We start from the raw sequence: 16,550 nt of genomic DNA on the forward strand, positions 1-16,550 counted from the left end.
GGCTGCGTATTTTAATGTAATATTTGTCTCTGTATCCTTCAATTTTTACTGTATGTGATGGATTCCGGGTCGTTTTATGATTCTTTATTTTATTATTATTATTTGCAGTATCGTTTCGTGATATATAGTATACAACTTTTACAAATCACAATTACTGTTATCTGTTAATGGCGGCTTTTAAAATATATTTTGAAAATGTGGTTTTAGGGAAAAGAGACGAATTGCATGGGGAAAAAAGATTCATCAATTTATCAAAAGACAACAATGTTAAAACATTATCTTAATGTTTTTTAGAAATATATATTTTTTGATCTGTTCTTAACAAACGAATTAAATCTATAACGTGTAAAACAGTAATTTTTTAATGGTCGTCGTCTTTCAAAAACCAAGAAAAACAAAACTAAATAAATCCCAAAATTATAAGTAAAAACAAAATTGAACGTCGAATAAAAAAAACAAAACGACTGCGTTTCTCCGTCGCCAAGTCTATCACCGGGGGGAAAATTACCCAAATAACCTACTTGTTTCACACCAATTTCAGGGTACACCACTTCCAAAAAAAAAAATTTTTTTTTTCAATTTTAACCCACTTTTCGGGTGAAAAAGTCCAAAATACCCTTTTCGTTTTATTTTTTACGACCTTTTTGCGACTAACATATAACTGATATACAACTAAAATAAGAGGTATGATTTTTTTTGCCACCTTTTTGTAACTATATTTAGAATTAATTACGAAGTCGTAATAACGAAATTGTTTTCGAACGGATAAATATCGTGATTCATTAAGGGTAATTTCGTCTTTTTACGGAGAAAAAAATGTGTTATATTTTTTCTGGTGTACAGGTGAAATTCATGCGACCCATCTGGGTCATTTGAGTGAAGAACCCCTCACCGGGACGAGGTCGAAGTCGAGAGGGAAAGTTCGTCCGCCCATCGCTACTGTCGTGGAAGACGTAATCGAAGTATGGAACAGGGAACTCTGGAAGAAGTCCGAGAAGAGCTGATAAGAAACAGTTAATATTTCCGAAGATGTCACTCAAGTGAGTTTCCTCGCCGCCGAATTTTCTCGAAATTGCGAATCTTTACGACCATGAAGCCCTAATTGCAGCCCGGAAAGGCCGAAACTTTACCAGTTTTCCCGGTCGTTCTTCGAGGGTACAGAGTGAGCTCTCTATAATGCGAGAAATGATTCGTTTCCCGTCAAGTTCAGGTGGATGCTGAAGACCCTTTTCTCTCATGAGAAGAATTTAGTGTTTTCCGCTGTGAATTGGTTGATTTGGGTTTCAAGCTCGTGTTTTGCAATACTTTCGGAGTGTAGTTGATGGGAATAACACCAATGGTTTATCTTAATAGAATCACAGATGGATGTGTTGCGGACATTGCTGCAAACCTTGAATCCATGGAACCCTGTCGAAGCGTCAAGTGCCGGTGAGGGGGCAAATTCCTCGTCTTTATGTCTATGGAAGTTTTTCACTCAGTGGATTCTGGGTAATAGCACGTTGATGGTTGACTACCGATTTGCATTTTCATTCTTGTGGTTATATGTTATGCTTTATGGCTGAGCATCGAGTTCTATGTCTAGTTTTCGAAGTTAAAACATTTCATTCACGATTCATCTGTTTTCCTCGTCGTAGGATCGGTCTGAGCATGAAAGCTGAGGCAGAAGAAACCGGAGACATAAGTCCTGGAAAGGTTATTACACATCTACTTCTTCGTGTTCTGGCATTTCAGATCTTTAATTGGTGATACAATGTTATTGACGATATGAACAAGCAGACCATAACAGCAGATACCATCGAATGGGAAAAAAAACAGGACTCAGGTTTTCTTTCATGGCAGCAGCCAAAGTGGAACAAGCTTATTGTCACCATGCCATCTTCCTTCATCCGTTACAATAACCCAAGTTGTTCTTGGTGTTCCAAACAATAAAAACCTCTCCAGAGAGGTAAAATCTTTGGATATACCAAACTGAAAAACTCGCCTCCTGGTCCAAGAGACACAGAAACAGCTCCATTGTTTCACTGTAATGTGCTCGAGGTATATATAACGTAGATACAGTGGAGAATTCCGTGTTCAAACCGAAAAAAGCTGATCAATTTGAGGAGAGTTTTCGACGGTGGCAACAGGTAAACATTCTCTTGGCCAATGATCAAAAGCCTTTTGATCTGCCCATTTCTTATATGAAATGTTTGTCTTCATAGTCATCAGTTCCTAGGATATCTGATTCGTATCGTATATTGCTCAAAATGATAGAACTACTTACGTTCCACGAATCCATACTTGTTACATCTTAGATAGAACTACTTGAGATATACATTACCGTGTTGTGATTACACTGTTATTGTCTAATAGAAGCATCAGGAACTCGTTATGAAGTTTCCTTGTGCCAAACTGCCATTTTGATTCTTTTCAATAGAATCCCATAAACTTTCCAGTTTTGCAGTGAAGGCCTTTCTCCTACCGGTTATGACTGTACGGTGATCGGTACCGGCGACAATCTCAACTTCTACTGTCGGAAACTTTGTCTTCATGTTCCGAATGCAGTCGAGAGGAACGACCTCGTCGAGATCCCCTTGCACCACGTGGATCCTGACTTCGGAATCCGCAAGAACGCCGAGATTTCTATCCGTGAATTTCGCCCCTCCACAGATCACGTTGTGCACACTGTGCCACGCCGAGTGATGGGTATGCTTCGTCATGTCCCTTATCATCGGCGATATGCTTCTGAAAACCCTAAAATATCATCAACACTCTATATGTATAAAACCATGGAAATGAAAAAAAACTGATCTTTTTTATTCTATACCTTTTCCACGTTATGATCTTGATGATTCTCTCCCATATTCGGTGGTGACGACAGATAATGAAGCAGATGCAGCGGCCGACATGCTCGTACCGAGACATCACGGCCGTGAAAAATGCAGGAGGAGGCCATAGTTTCTTCTCAGCGATGACATCAAGAACACCTAAACTTGCTCCTTCGCCTTCTGAATTGGCAAAGTATGGCTTCGGAATTCGAGGGCAAGAGGAAAGTATCAATCTTTTAGTCGCGACGGCGAGATGTAATAATCAATCAAGGGTTGGAATTTACTCACCGGAGCCACCAGAGCAACGGATTTGACAATGGTGGAGTACTTTGAAGCTAAGGCAACACCGATGATACATCCCATGGAGTGGGCAACGACATGGAATGAGTTCAATCCGTATGGTAAAATCACCGATTTCTCGATCATTTCGACGTGATCTTTCAACGTGTAAAGATTGTTTCTGGGTTTCGGGCTATCACCGAATCCGAGAAGATCAACCGCGAAGAATTTGTAGTTGCTTGTTGCATGTTCTGAGAGGTTTTTCAACACTGTGTTCGTCCAAAACGATGAAGACCCCATGAATCCATGTATGAGGATTACGTTCTCCGTCGGTTTGTTGTTCATCAAGAAATCTGATTTGACGTTAAACGTTTTGTCGTGATCGTAGAAAAGGAAAAAGAAACAGCTCTGACGAGGTTTGATTATAAGGTATTTACCTTGTAATGATGGCTGCTTAACCACGACATTGAGCTTATCGGATTTGGTCCAGGAGACGCAGTTCTTGCATCCACAATCCGACCACCGGTTCGCCGGCTCACTGCCGCGTCTCTTCATTTTCTCGGGGAAAAGAAACTTTCTCAGGAAACGAACAAGACCCATTTTCTTGGAGAGCTCTGGCTTCCTCGCGAAACGGAGGAGATTGGTCTCCCTGAGAAAGTTTCTCCTGCGGAAGAGGGTTTCGGACAAGAACTCGGGATCCTCGTATTTGTTCTCTACAGGTTTTGAGCAGTAACACGAGTTGGATTTTCCCTCCAAGCACTCGTCGAGTAATCTGAAACTGACGCAGAGAAGCTCATCGAGAACGTCGAAGAACATGAAGACGGCCCGAGTTGGCGCGGCGTTGATCGCCGACACCCATTTTCCGGGAAAATTCGAAGCACTCATCGGTCAGAGAGAGAGAGGGTGTGTGGAGAAGGAAGAGTCCTAAGGGAGGATTTATAGGCTGGAGGTGCAACAAAGAATACATTTGCTTTCATAAAAAAAAAGAGAGAATATATTTGCATGGGAGGAGCCCGTATACGTCCATGTTCGTATTGTTATAAATGCTAAATTATATATAATTGAATCGTCAAATTCATGAATAAAATTGACATGACGTATTGGATATTATCAGCTTGGATTTAGAACCGGTGTTTGACTCATTGACTCAAATCGGCCTAAGATTTTTTTTTTCATTCTCAGTCACGGTTTATTAATCTCTCTTTCTTAATTTTACCTTTATTAATTTGACTCGTTGACTAAAATCGGCATGAGATGAGATATTTTTCTCATTCACGGTGGATTAATCTCTCTTTTTTATTAAATAAAACTAATTCAACACTTATATACACAGAATTATATGTATATATATATATATGTATGTGATATTTATGATTTATTTAATAATTAGTACAAGACGGCATTTGATTTATTGATATTAGGATAATTCATTTTTATTTTTTCTTTCAATTAATCAAACTAAACAGCTATCCACAACTCAGAGACGACGTTTCTAAATGCGTACTGTTTTGGAAAAAGAGGGGAAAATCAAAGCATGTTTCATCATTATAATGGATTTTGTAAGTTAGCAAAACTTACATAATATGTGCTTCGTTTTTATAAATAATATTTTAAAAAATAGGTTCAATTTTTTTACATTTTTTCAGAAATTAAACCTAATTATTTTACAGATCAAATATCTTGGATCCGTATTTTCTTGTTTGATTTGATTATATTTCTCGAAATCCAACTATTTTTAGATAAAAAAAAAAAAGTTAATTCTAAGGATAGATTTCAACGGCGGGTGAAGAAGGGTTATGTAGCGGTCCATTGCATCCATTTCCATTCCTAGAGTATTCAAGGGTGGACTGCCATTGTCACATGACCTGATTTATTTAATTTTATTTTTAAATTACTTTTCCATTAATATAAAATAAAAATTGACAATACGAATAACTCCTATGTATAATACAAAAAATGACCGTAAGGTCATCATGTGTATATGTATCGTGATGATGATCATATGATTATCTATCTCCTTAAGAGAGATTGTAAAAGATGGTCATATTGTCACGAGATTGTTAGAAACCATAATTTTGATGATTATTTTTTGTATTATAATTAATCAAAAAAAGATAGGTATGGAAATTTTATTATATTTAAGTATTGAATAAACATTTTAAAAACATATCCTTAAAAATTATTCGAGATAGATAATTTAGATATTGATGATTTTTTAGAAACTTTTTTAAAATTATATATAACGTTTGAATCTTACCCGTTGATATAATTTGAAAATTTAAAAATTGACGAGATACAATTAATAAAAAATGAAAAAGATGTTAAAATATTAGACACACGAGATATACTTTTTTTCTTATAATTTTTCCAACTACACTCTTCATTGATTATATTCATATACTATTTTAAAGCGTTAGGCTTTTCACTTCATTTCATTTGTGTGTTAGGCGGTCTATCCATATTTTGATATAATCTAGAGACTAGTTCGAAATATAAAGCACATATAAATTAATAACTCCAAAGGAAGAAACAAAACAGCTCGAAAATTTTCAATAATAATCTAGAATCTTCTTACAAGAGTTCCAAAATATATATAAACATTAAAACATCTATATATTCCAGGAACTCTCTCATGACCGTCCGATCGGCATACCAAAGGATATCATCCAACGGCTAGAAACCAAACAAAGAGAACATAAGGCGTTCGCGTGAGCTCACGTCGGGAAACTCTCCGTCTCGCCTCCTTATCCCTCTCTTCTTCCAACTCCATGGCCGTTCTCCTCAAAACGCCGTCGCTTCGCCTCTCTTCTCCGCCGCTTCACGCCCCCGACCTCGTACCCTTCAAGCCCTTCTGCGTCTCCTTCGCCGGAGGAAGAATCTCAGATGCCGTCGCCAGAGTCTCGTTCTCTCGCCGGACTTCTTGTTCTCTCCGGTTTGATTCTGGGCAGTCTCTCCGGCTCCTAAGATTCGTAGGATTTGCGTCTGGAGAGACCGAGACCACCGAGACGGAGGCGGAAGCTGGCGAACCCGAAATCAAGGTATCGCTTTTTAGCTCATTTCTGATTTTGTTTGGTTCCTGTATACGGGGAACTGTGGATTTAACACTAGGGTTTTGTGAAATTTCGCTGCTTGATTTGTGATATGGGGGTTTCGAACTCTGCTGTTCTTTGCTTAAAGTTTGAATCTTTGTCCGGTATTGCTGTCCAACGGACAAAGTTCCATATGAATGCAATAGATGGATGCGAAAAGGCTTCGTGTTCAGGCGATTCAGGTGCCTGACGTAGAATTGGAAACTCGGGCTTAGCTGGTATGGATGAGTAGGATGTCTTTCAAGATGGGAGATGGAGATTGACATTGAAACAGTTGAATTTGGTGCCAACGAACGCTGACTCGCCAATCATGTCTCTGTAAATCGTAATGCTTTTTTTTTCTTCTGGTTTCTGATTGGAAAAAATTATGGTGCAGGACACAGACGGTGCTGTTGGAGTCGAGGGTGAAGACGCCAGTGCTGAGGGCAGAGAAGTTGAGGAAGCAGAAGCATCAGTTGTAATGGCATTGCTTCAATCGTATAAGGAAGCTCTAGCTAACAACGATGAAGGCAAGGTTGCTGAGATAGAGGCATCTTTAAAGGCCATTGAAGATGAAAAGATACAGCTTGGGAAGAAAATAGCGTCTTTATCAGATGAATTATCGGTGGAGAGGGATCGGGTTCTTAGGATCAGTGCTGATTTTGACAATTTCCGGAAGAGGACAGAGAGGGAACGGCTTTCCCTTGTGTCAAATGCTCAAGGCGAGGTTGTAGAGAATTTATTGTCAGTTCTGGATAATTTCGAGAGGGCCAAGACCCAAATTAAGGTGGAGTCCGAGGGAGAAGAGAAAATCACTAACAGCTACCAGAGCATTTACAAACAATTTGTAGAAATTCTGGGTTCGCTCGGCGTTGTCCCTGTCGAGACAGTCGGAAAGCAATTTGATCCAATGGTAAGTTCATGTCTTCTCCTCCCATAAAAGCTACTTCTTTTTGTTTTTAGGATTGTTAGAGATAAGCAATTGTCCTGAGCATTGAAGATGGGCACTTTAAAAACAGATTTTTAATATCTCGACGAATCTTGATCAGACGCAGTGGAATTTTACATGGCAAGATAGTCAGATGGAAGGGAGAAATTATGACACAAAACCTTATCAAAATTTCATCATGTTGCTGGTTATGTTTACTTGTACACAATGCCAGTGAAGTAGAAATCTCACTTGTCTGTCATATCTCCCGGGGGGGAAATGACTGTTGAAGCTTCTTGATTTTGCAATTGAGTCCTGATTTCTGACATCTGTGATGTTCTTTGCTTTCTCTTGGGCAAATGTAAAAGCAACATGAGGCTATCATGAGAGAGGATTCATCGGAGTTCGAAGAGGGGATCATACTCGAAGAATACAGGAAAGGGTTCATGCTGGGCGATAGACTGTTACGGCCTTCAATGGTGAAAGTATCGGCTGGTCCGGGACCAGCCAAGGCTCATCAAGAAGACGAGAAACCTGGAGGGGAAGAGGCCGGAGAAAGTAACAAAGAAGGGGAAGATGAAGCGGCGGCTACTTCATCTTGATTCTTGAATGAGAGACAGACCACACTTGAGTAGAGAAAAAAAAAGCGTAACTCAAGCAGTTTTGTCATGTTATTGTCATTTTATTGGTACATTCTCATTCGTAATTGGTGGAGAGAGAGAGAAACATGCTAGAATTTGTCAAATTGTTGGATTGTTTCATCTTATGACTTATGAGCATCAAACTAATATATACGTGTTTGAATATGCGCATAGATGCTAAGCTTTATGTAAATAATTTCCCTCGAAAAAAAAAGTTATATATTAGCATATGAATTTCCAAGAATCATATGTAAATACAGGAAGATGTAATGAGCTTATTGTATATGCATCAATGCATGTGTTAGCAAATAACTTTTCCTCGAGAAAAAGTTACATATTCGTATATGAATTTCCAAGAATCATATATAAGTACGGGAAGAAATAAAAAGAGACAAAAAAGAGGAAGATGGAGATTATCTCCCCAGTAAAGTGAAAGAAGGCAAGTCTCTGATGTTCGAGATGTCCTCAATAGCCAATTCAAGTTCCAACTGAGTTCTCGTCGATTTGAGAACATCCTGCAAAAACCGAACCAGAATTCCGGTTAACATGTAACACATAACCGGAATCCATAACCAAACACCAGACTGGAGATTGGGCAAGGAAAAAGATGATTTTACGTTGAATTCCATGTAAGAAGCTCGTTTGGCAAGCCACTGAGCGTCCATCATCTGGAAAGCTAAACAGTAAAGGTCATCGAAAGCTGTTTCTTCTTCCTCAAGAAACCCTAAGAACCTTATCCCGGCTACAGAGGACGGTTGCCCTGTAGAAACAAAAACCATGGTTACCATTACAGGGTTGGTGTTTAATCTTATATGAAGGATACACAAATCCAGAAACCGTAATGTAAGTGATGGTCGGGTTTGCCGCTCGTTTCTTGAGGGATTTCAACCTTTTTACCTGATTGAAGATCCAGCATTTGTGCCAGCATGAACGAGATATTGATGCCAGCAACTGCGAAAGGATATTCCCATTCGGACCTTGTTCCATCTTGCTTATGCAGCAACCTCTGGAATGACTCCTGTTGTCACGAATTACACACTCCTTGTTATAATCGTTCGGAACGAAAACTTGTGTCAGAAGTAACTTTCACTTCACAAGAGAATCCGTCGGCCACTTAAGAGGGCATGAGAAAATTGAGATACAGATGTGAGATAAAGATTGCAGAACAGACCGGGTAAGTCTTGGCAAAGAAGATTAAGTTTTCCAGTGATATAAATCCTCCACCCCTGTATACAAACCGGTCATCGATAAAGTGCCATGTAGAAGAAGTAGGAAGAACTTTTAATACAATGAAGTTATGTCGTCATACCTAAAATCCGTTGAAGGGTCAGTTCCTTGCCAACCCATTTCTTTCCAGAGTTCAGATTTGAGAGGTGGGAGTTCCCTATGTGGATAAGCCAGCCGCCATAATTGTCTAAGCGCATCCTGTCAAACATCACAGAGAAGCAGATGTGAAAAATTCAGTCAACGAAATGGGAGGGATATGACACTGAGGGTAGATTTCTAAAAATCAGTAGGAAGCAAATCATGAAAAACCTGCCTGATGCTCAGTTCGAGATCCATCAAATGGGACTTCTAGTCTTCGCTGAAGATTCTTCAACCTTTCTTCCTAGTAAGAGGTAAAATTCAGACCGATACACATCATAAGTGACAGACTCATATTGACCATGTAAAGCTGGAAATGAGAGAATCATAAACTACGATGAAAATAATCGAATTAGACCCGGAACATTAACATGAAAATGTGAGGATCAAGAGATACGATGCAGCTTTTTCCATTATACTCAATCGAGAGATACCTGCAAAGGACTAAGGGTGGATGGTAGAAGCCTCCCACCTGTACCAACTCGACTAAAAGCATGCAGAGGCAAGAACCTCCCGACAAGTGATCCGGATCCAAAGACAATATTTGCTGCAAAAACATGAACGATATTCAATTACAACCTCCGACTATATCATCAAGGAGAGGTAGCAACAAGACAACAAACCTATCCATTGAGCCCATTGCACAATCAGCTGAGAAAATATCAAGGTCCAGTGGACTTGCTGTCTCTTCTGTTCTTCATCCCATATTTCCTCAAGAGTACGATCCTGAAAAACACACCATGGCTCGTGGGTTAGAAAAAGGTTATTCTCCTTCTATTGCACACCACTTGAAATCGAGAGGGAAAACACTCAAACCCCCCTGACCTCACTGAACTCGTCTCTACGGCAACTACTTCCCAATAACGGTTCGCTGAGACTTTCGGTTTCAGAGCCGCCGGTCGTGTCATACTTTTCGTACCTCCTACCGTCCACGTCTCCATGATGAAGCCGTCTCCTCAAAGTGGCAGAAGCCATTGCGTAGAGCAATAGAAAAAGCAGATTGACCACTGTAATACCAGCAAATTAAACAAATGCAAGAAAAATTGAGACAATTTCAATGGTGTCACCGTCAAGTTTAGATCTTTCATTTGTTGGTGGATAAAATCCAACAGAAGTTTTCAATTTTGCTCGATTTATCCACCCAAGACATGTTCAAGTTCTTAGATTCCACGAAAGTTTTGCTCTCAAAACTGATCAACAGTAGTACAAACTGAACGCCAATCTATTACAAAAAAAAAGAAAAATTAAAGATGCGAATGAAATTTCGCTAAACTGACCCGAAAAGCCCCAAAGAAATCAGATTAAGGAAAACTCAACAGGAATTGGCAATCTTGTATTTTCGCAAAGCAGCAAACGAAACAGAACAAGACCTCGTCAGAAGAAACCCTAATCCTCAATTGCGGAAAAAAACCACCTACAAGACCCAGAAAAACCACAATCGCTTGAAAGCACCAAATCGCAGATTCAACTTCACACCTCCAGTCTAGAATCTTCATAAGCCAAAATCAAAAGTCCAAAATTTTACGAGTCAACATAGATAATGAAACAAAAACTAAAGGAAAAAAGAGAATCAAAAGAATGGGTTCGGTCGATTCTCTTACGCCACCCTGATTTTGATGGAAAGATGAGGATTTGTGCTTCCGGAGAAAGGTAGGAATAGCCCACGAAATTTGAAAAACCCGAAAAAGTTCTCAAGGAAACTCTCGTAGCAAATTCCAAACGGTAGAATTTGCTGAATCCTATATATATATTTGGGGCTTTATTCGGGTTTACCCGTCACCGACGTGTGGACACGTTAAACTAGGACCTGGTTTAGTATCCGGTTTGCGTTTTGGTTTAGTTAATGTACCATCCGGTTTGGTGACGGTATTCGGTATTTTTGTGCGATTAATAAACAAGTGGCATTTCACAAACCCTAAACCCCCATTTTGTTGAACTTGAATTCCAACGGTAGAAAAGGGAGGGAGATGGAAGATCACGAGTCACGACCTCTACGCGCAAATTCTGAAGTTATCGTCTATGACTTCGGAGGAATCGCTGGAGAAGATCATCACGACGCTGTGGAGAACTCGTAAAATGGGTCTCCGGTCACCGGAGAAATCGAGCTTCCAATCTCTTCTGCGACTCTCCTCTGCCAGAGAACTCGACCCTGTAAGACGCTCTGTTTCCTTGGGTTATCATTCGTTTGGTTTTGTGGTGTGATTATTGTGTTTGTGCTGGGGGATTTGGGTTTCTTCGTTCGAGTGTTGAAACATGGATTTCGTACTTGGTTTGATCAATTGTCGAAATCGCATGATGGGTTCTTCAGAAATTTAGAATTCTCTTTCCTCGATGAGAAGATCGAGTTAGAAGTTCTTTTTCGCATTAATTTTATGTAAAACTTCCAACTTATATGTCTCCACCCCTGCACTCCATCAAATTATAATAAGTGTGTGTTGGATGAAGGAAAACCTGCACTCTTCAGACGAGTTTCATGGGCCAACTTTTTGTCAAAGATTTTTGCTCGCATTGAAAAATCAAATTTAGTTCGGAAAATAGCAGTATCATATGTGCTTGTTTCATTTAGCGCAATTCAGATGGGTTTTCTGTCGGATGAAAACAATGATTCCATGTCAAGGTTGAAAAGTTTGGACATATTACTGATTACTGATTAAAAAAAATCTGACAATTAGGTTTTGGCATGCCTTCGCTCCCTTATCCGGAAATGCACACGTGAAAGCATCACGAATGAGGATCTTCTAAAAGCTCTTGCCACCTGATCTATCGCTTGACTTGCAAGAGATGCTAGTGCGAGTGCTGCATAAATACACACGTTCTTGGAAGGAAAAACTATGCAAGGAGCAGGTATCCCTCAAATCCAAGAGCTAGATCAATCGAATAAGAAAAATGGATTCTTGTGTATTGGCTCCCACCATTTCAGGATAGAGATACTCTGCTCACACTGGATGATGTATTTTATCTATCTCTCTCTGTCTCTCCTACTATTTTCTAAGCTGTGTTGTTATGTTGTGACGGTTGCTTTATGCAGCCTTCAAGACCTTCACGACCTTCATCCCACCCTTTGTTATCCCTTCCATCGTCACAAAGTTCAGCGTTGTTGGCTTACCAAGATCATCATATTCCGTATCTTACTTCTGATAACGTTGATCGTTCTGCATCAGTTAATGCTAGTGACCATGGAGTCTTACATCCTTGTTCGATGCCTCTTCAAAATGTTGTTGGTACTGCAGGTAGTTTGGTATGCTAAAGGCAAAGCTACTTCTACTCCGAGTGATAACTATAGTCTTAATTATCTCTCACCCATCATTCTCGAATCACCCAAAATACAGAATTTTAATAGAAGATTGCTGATATCGATGGGATTTTCTCATGTGCCGCTTTGTTTTCTTTCTACAGGGTGAAGTCCAAAGCTTCAAATTCATAAAGTGGGTCATTGAGAACCCAGATCTAAGCCTGTTGACAGAGTGGCAATTGACAGCCTCTTGGTATGAATATGAGTTATACTCTCTTTCTTAGAATGAGACTCTTAACATGAACTACATATACAGTGTTAATTAAACCACATAGTTTACCCTTTTGTCATATGATCACCTATTCTAGAAGTAGGCCTGTAGCCTGATATCAAATAGACTGCCGAATTCAAGAACCCTAAAATATGCTTAGATCTGTTGCACCAGAACTCCGGCCTGTAATTTCTTAGAAACTTGGCTAAGTTTGGACCATATCGACATTACTGACTCCTTCACTTTTAACATGAAGCTGGAAGATTGCAGAGAGCAACCTCCATGAGAAACAGAAGTCAAATTTAAAGTTACCATGGATATACTCGAAACTGTCTTGAGGTCTATTAACTCACATCAGCGAGAAACTCTCAAGCTCCGTAAGTTCTCTATTCGATTTTTTTTTTTTTTTTGTTCTTCCTTAACCTCTCTTCATATTAAAGCAAATCATCAGTTTTTATAGTCCTCTGTCATGGGCTATTTGGATTGATCTCCCTAAAAACCTAACCATCTACTGTTGTGACGTTATGGTGATAATTTAATGATAGGGAATGAGTGGTAGTGAACCTGCACAGAAGAAACACAAGCAGTAGCAGAACACAGAAACCATAGAGACTGTGTACAGAGTTTTGTAAGTTTTTGCTGTCTCCTTTTGTTCTGTATTGCATTTTTGGAGTGCAGAATATAGTTTTAGTTATGCATTCGGTTGTTGGCAAAACTTTAGGTTAGACCCGAAGCAAAATCTTTGGTGTAGAAAATGAACCACAAAACACCTTCATGAGATACAAATCAGTCAAACCTATCAATAAATAACATAAGCTCAATGAGAAAAAATAACAACACACAAAATTGTTTTAAAAAAACACACAACAAAAAGAAGACTCGGTACAAAACTGACGGTATTTCTTCTGCAGGAAGTAATAAGATAAGCACACACTCTCAAAAAATTCTGAAATGCCTATCATCACCATGGAATGAAGATTATGATTTGCAAGTTGAAATGCTTAATCCGAGTCGCTCGAGCTGGAGCTGGAACTGGAAGAATCAGATTCCGACTTCTTCTTCTTCTTCTTTTTTCCCTCTGAAATGCTTTCACCCGAATTCTCTGAAGTTTCTTTAGGCTTGGGACTAAGTGCAGTGGCCTCAACAACTGTGACAGTCTCAGCTTTCGCTTCCTCTGTCACAAGATTGCTTCTTTCTTCGGCAATGGATGCTGTCACGTCACTAGAATCAGTGCCTACTGCAGGAAGAGCTCTTTCAGAGGTGACTTCTGTGGTGATCCTCTCCTTTGGTTCAGAAGGTTCCGGAACCTCCTCTAGTGTTGATGCTTCGAAGAACGGAACATTTGAATTTGATGACTTTTTTTCTTCTGCATCTGTCCTGTCCTTTGATTCAGAAGGTCTTGGAAGCTCCTCCAATGATCTAACCTCAACTATTGAAACATCTAATGACTTCATTACTTCATGTTCTGCTGCTTCTTTTTCTTCCTCAGGTGCATCATTCAGAGGATCATTTGTGGTATCCACAGATCTTTCTTCAACGGAAGACTCTGATGATTTGGTTTCTATTGCACCATTGACTTCTGCAGAGCCATCTTCTGATTCTGGTAGCTTGATTTGCTCGTCCATGTCTTCTTCCAAGGCCTTCTTCACTGCTTTATCTAGATCTTCCATGGACTTAGCCTCCACAACCTCTAGCTCCGACTTCATACTTCCTGAATTTTCGGATGTTTCCAGAGCTAGCTGATCTTGAATGGTGCTTGGAAGAATAACCTCTTCAACTTCTGACCCTTCGTGGATCTGCTGGAAAGCAGATTGTAGATCTTCAACTGACCTTGCTTCGAGAACAGGCAGAGCCTCCACCCTTTCTGCTGAGCCATCCTCTGATTTAGGTGACTCAGGTTGCTCGATCGTGTTTTCTTCCAAGGCCCGCTTCATTGCTTTATCTAGATCTTCCATCGAGCTAGCGTCCACAACCTCTAGCTCTGATTTCATCTCTCCTGAATTTCCGGATGTCTCCAGTGCTAGCTGATCTTGAATGGTGCTTGGAAGAATAACCTCCTCAACCTCAGATCCTTCGTGGATCTGCTGGAAAGCAGATTGTATATCTTGAACCGATCTCGCTTCAAGAACAGGCAGTGTCTCAGTCCTTTCTGCAGCAGTGTCTGGTTCTCTTGTAGATGGCCCAGGTTCAGAATTCGTGACAACTTCCTTAACACCGAAGTCTCCAACCGTGTTAAGATTGGACAAGAGACCGTCATCAATCTCCTTTATCTCGTCGGCCTCTTCATTGATAACTTCTGGAGGACTTTGAGATGTCTCATGTAACTCCAATGGTTGATGTAATGGTTCTAATACATGGTCGAGCTCTTCATTTACGGCAGTGGTGTCATGGAAAAATTCTGCTCCACTACCTTCACCAACCATAGGTGTTTTGTATTCAGGAGATTCTGGAGGAGGTGAGGACGAGTCAGAAGTCAAGCAAGACAACTCGGTTGTATCCTCCTCTGCATCGTGATATTCATGGAAAGTAATGTTTCTGGAAAAGACAACAGTAACAGGGCCTGTACGAGTTGGTTGCTGCAATAAACAAAATTTCACTGTAAGAAAACATGTTTGTCATAGATGTCTCAATGCATTGAGGCAACTAATCCCATTGATTCGCTATCTTCGCCACCATAATATTTGTGTATGACATATGATTTTCCAAGCAAATGGGAGACGAGTAGAAGATAGCGAGTATGCTAAATTAGATAAGCAAATGTTTGAATAGTATGCATCAATTAAAGGAGACAAGTTATATTGACTTACTTGATGTTCTCTGTGTTCAAGAGTTGATTGTTCAACCACGGATTTATCTGACCAGGTAAGTTCTCTATCTGATTCTGATGGAGATGTTCCTTCAGAAGGCACATTCTGGTTACTGGCATTTACAGAGTCTACTTCGATGTCCATTGTCTGGTTGAGATAAGAATCTGCCTTAGTATCAGAATTCGATGACTGGCCCTTATCTTGTTCAGACTGTGGAACATCTTCCTCGTTAAATGAGTGTGTCTCAACATACTCAACTGCTCCAGAAGACAATGTAGAGTAACTGTCAATTGGAATGTCTGCATCAAAGGTTACAGAAGCTTGGCCTTTTAACTTCGGATCTTCTTCTTCCTCTTTTGTTGTTGTCCCTTCAGCTACTGACGTTTCTGCTTTGTCTTGCAAAACATCAAGTGTGTCTTCCGGAGTTTTCGAGTGCTCCCTTGTCTCTCCAGTGTCCAAAAGTGAACATGTCTGATGGGTTGATAAATGTTCAACCTCCCTAAGTGCTTCCTCTGCTGTAGGAGATGCCAAGTCTCCTGAAGACACACTATTATCTGAAATTCTGGTATCTGCTGTCTCTTTGACATCTTCATGTGTTTCCTCCCGATCCTCTTGACTAGAGTCAGACAAAGTGGCGTTATCCTCACGGTGATCAACAGCGTCGTCATCATCCTTGTCCGAAGACAGAGAAGATGGATTAACTGGGGCGTCCTCGAATACTGGGGATGAACCCATTGGATCATTTTGACAACCAATTCCAGTCTCAACAGCGGAAAGACTGACCTCTCCCACGGTGTGCTTGCTAGTAGTCTCCACAGCTTGGCCAGTTCTTGATTCAGTTTCATCAGAAGCATTCACAGCGGAAGTGGAATGAACTTCTTCCTCAAGGTCGTAAAGTTTCTGATCTGAGCATTCGGAATACACTTCAGGTTCTTTATCCATACTTTCTCCTGTTTGCTCCTCACTTTGTTTAGGTATCTCTACTTGGTTATCAGAAGATACTGAGGAAAATGATGGGAATCTACTAGCTGAGGGAGGACTCGAATCATACACAGGTTCTCTGTGGTGATGGTCATCGGCCAAGCTGCAAAGAGAATGAAGCTCTGACTCCTCAAGTGAAGGTTGTGCAGTTATGAAAGAGCCCTCAGCAGG

General features: G+C 40.1%; 4 protein-coding genes and 2 long non-coding RNA genes across 17 annotated transcripts in view; 3 read left to right on the forward strand and 3 right to left on the reverse strand.

Annotated features, from left to right (window-relative positions):
- Positions 1 to 893: 893 nt before the first annotated feature.
- LOC104820806 lies at positions 894 to 2,540 on the forward strand. 5 transcript variants are annotated; one of them, XR_772977.2, is made up of 4 exons: positions 894 to 1,488; positions 1,635 to 1,692; positions 1,816 to 2,126; positions 2,444 to 2,533. It is a non-coding gene; the product is annotated as an uncharacterized LOC104820806 (long non-coding RNA). The 5 variants fall into 5 exon arrangements; XR_772974.2 differs by having other exon boundaries at positions 894 to 1,210; positions 1,354 to 1,488; positions 1,635 to 2,126; XR_772976.2 differs by having other exon boundaries at positions 1,635 to 2,126; positions 2,449 to 2,540.
- Positions 2,126 to 4,087, reverse strand: LOC104820804 (probable lysophospholipase BODYGUARD 5). The gene is made up of 4 exons (XM_010551419.2): positions 3,524 to 4,087; positions 3,096 to 3,439; positions 2,807 to 3,006; positions 2,126 to 2,724 (listed from the first exon to the last, which is right to left on the reverse strand). Exons 1-4 carry the CDS (start codon positions 3,969 to 3,971, stop codon positions 2,358 to 2,360), a joined length of 1,359 nt encoding a protein of 452 aa, XP_010549721.1. The 5' UTR covers positions 3,972 to 4,087; the 3' UTR covers positions 2,126 to 2,357.
- A 1,713-nt stretch (positions 4,088 to 5,800) lies between these two features.
- LOC104820807 (protein GrpE) lies at positions 5,801 to 7,882 on the forward strand. The gene is made up of 3 exons (XM_010551420.2): positions 5,801 to 6,124; positions 6,552 to 7,067; positions 7,451 to 7,882. The coding sequence occupies exons 1-3, from the start codon at positions 5,855 to 5,857 to the stop codon at positions 7,682 to 7,684; spliced, it is 1,020 nt and encodes a 339-aa protein (XP_010549722.1). The 5' UTR covers positions 5,801 to 5,854; the 3' UTR covers positions 7,685 to 7,882.
- A 104-nt stretch (positions 7,883 to 7,986) lies between these two features.
- On the reverse strand, positions 7,987 to 10,801 carry LOC104820808 (ELMO domain-containing protein A). 4 transcript variants are annotated; one of them, XM_010551424.2, is made up of 11 exons: positions 10,690 to 10,782; positions 10,507 to 10,578; positions 9,914 to 10,095; positions 9,712 to 9,814; positions 9,523 to 9,635; positions 9,264 to 9,332; positions 9,033 to 9,148; positions 8,895 to 8,949; positions 8,621 to 8,741; positions 8,341 to 8,483; positions 7,987 to 8,238 (listed from the first exon to the last, which is right to left on the reverse strand). In XM_010551424.2, exons 3-11 carry the CDS (start codon positions 10,061 to 10,063, stop codon positions 8,137 to 8,139), a joined length of 972 nt encoding a protein of 323 aa, XP_010549726.1. In that variant the 5' UTR covers positions 10,064 to 10,095; positions 10,507 to 10,578; positions 10,690 to 10,782; the 3' UTR covers positions 7,987 to 8,136. The 4 variants fall into 4 exon arrangements, with proteins under 4 accessions (XP_010549726.1, XP_010549725.1, XP_010549724.1 ...); XM_010551423.2 differs by having other exon boundaries at positions 10,459 to 10,578; XM_010551422.2 differs by lacking the exon at positions 10,507 to 10,578 and having other exon boundaries at positions 10,690 to 10,801.
- Positions 10,802 to 11,019: 218 nt separating this feature from the next.
- LOC104820810 lies at positions 11,020 to 13,595 on the forward strand. 4 transcript variants are annotated; one of them, XR_772979.1, is made up of 7 exons: positions 11,020 to 11,239; positions 11,761 to 12,038; positions 12,117 to 12,318; positions 12,485 to 12,573; positions 12,848 to 12,968; positions 13,137 to 13,219; positions 13,503 to 13,595. It is a non-coding gene; the product is annotated as an uncharacterized LOC104820810 (long non-coding RNA). The 4 variants fall into 4 exon arrangements; XR_772980.1 differs by having other exon boundaries at positions 11,761 to 11,932; positions 12,117 to 12,326; XR_772978.1 differs by having other exon boundaries at positions 11,761 to 11,932.
- The window catches only part of LOC104820809, a 6,486-nt gene continuing 3,282 nt past the window's right edge, over positions 13,347 to 16,550 (reverse strand). Inside the window, exons 3-4 of one of the 2 annotated variants that reach the window (XM_019203389.1) lie at positions 15,399 to 16,545; positions 13,347 to 15,167 (exon numbers count right to left, since the gene is read on the reverse strand). In XM_019203389.1, coding sequence (XP_019058934.1) covers positions 13,593 to 15,167; positions 15,399 to 16,545 — 2,722 coding nt within the window. In that variant the 3' untranslated portion in view covers positions 13,347 to 13,592. Of the gene's footprint in view, positions 15,168 to 15,398 lie in introns of both variants that reach the window. The other variant, XM_010551426.2, reaches the window with a different exon arrangement.

This window comes from Tarenaya hassleriana, unplaced genomic scaffold (genome assembly GCF_000463585.1).
Source record: "Tarenaya hassleriana unplaced genomic scaffold, ASM46358v1 Cleome32, whole genome shotgun sequence".
Taxonomy (NCBI): domain Eukaryota; kingdom Viridiplantae; phylum Streptophyta; class Magnoliopsida; order Brassicales; family Cleomaceae; genus Tarenaya; species Tarenaya hassleriana.

Excerpts from the sequence above, each read along its gene's own strand:
- LOC104820808 (XM_010551422.2), bottom strand. The coding sequence starts at position 10,063 with ATGGCTTCTGCCACTTTGAGGAGACGGCTTCATCATGGAGACGTGGAC. Across the intron at positions 9,149-9,263 it reads GATCTCGAACTGAGCATCAG|GATGCGCTTAGACAATTATG; the intron begins GCAGGTTTTTCA and ends GATGTTTGACAG. Across the intron at positions 8,239-8,340 it reads CTTCTTACATGGAATTCAAC|GATGTTCTCAAATCGACGAG; the intron begins GTAAAATCATCT and ends CGGTTTTTGCAG.
- LOC104820807 (XM_010551420.2), top strand. The coding sequence starts at position 5,855 with ATGGCCGTTCTCCTCAAAACGCCGTCGCTTCGCCTCTCTTCTCCGCCG. Across the intron at positions 6,125-6,551 it reads CTGGCGAACCCGAAATCAAG|GACACAGACGGTGCTGTTGG; the intron begins GTATCGCTTTTT and ends ATTATGGTGCAG. Across the intron at positions 7,068-7,450 it reads GAAAGCAATTTGATCCAATG|CAACATGAGGCTATCATGAG; the intron begins GTAAGTTCATGT and ends CAAATGTAAAAG.
- LOC104820804 (XM_010551419.2), bottom strand. The coding sequence starts at position 3,971 with ATGAGTGCTTCGAATTTTCCCGGAAAATGGGTGTCGGCGATCAACGCC. Across the intron at positions 3,007-3,095 it reads CCGTTGCTCTGGTGGCTCCG|CCATACTTTGCCAATTCAGA; the intron begins GTGAGTAAATTC and ends CGAATTCCGAAG. Across the intron at positions 2,725-2,806 it reads AAGATCATAACGTGGAAAAG|AAGCATATCGCCGATGATAA; the intron begins GTATAGAATAAA and ends TAGGGTTTTCAG.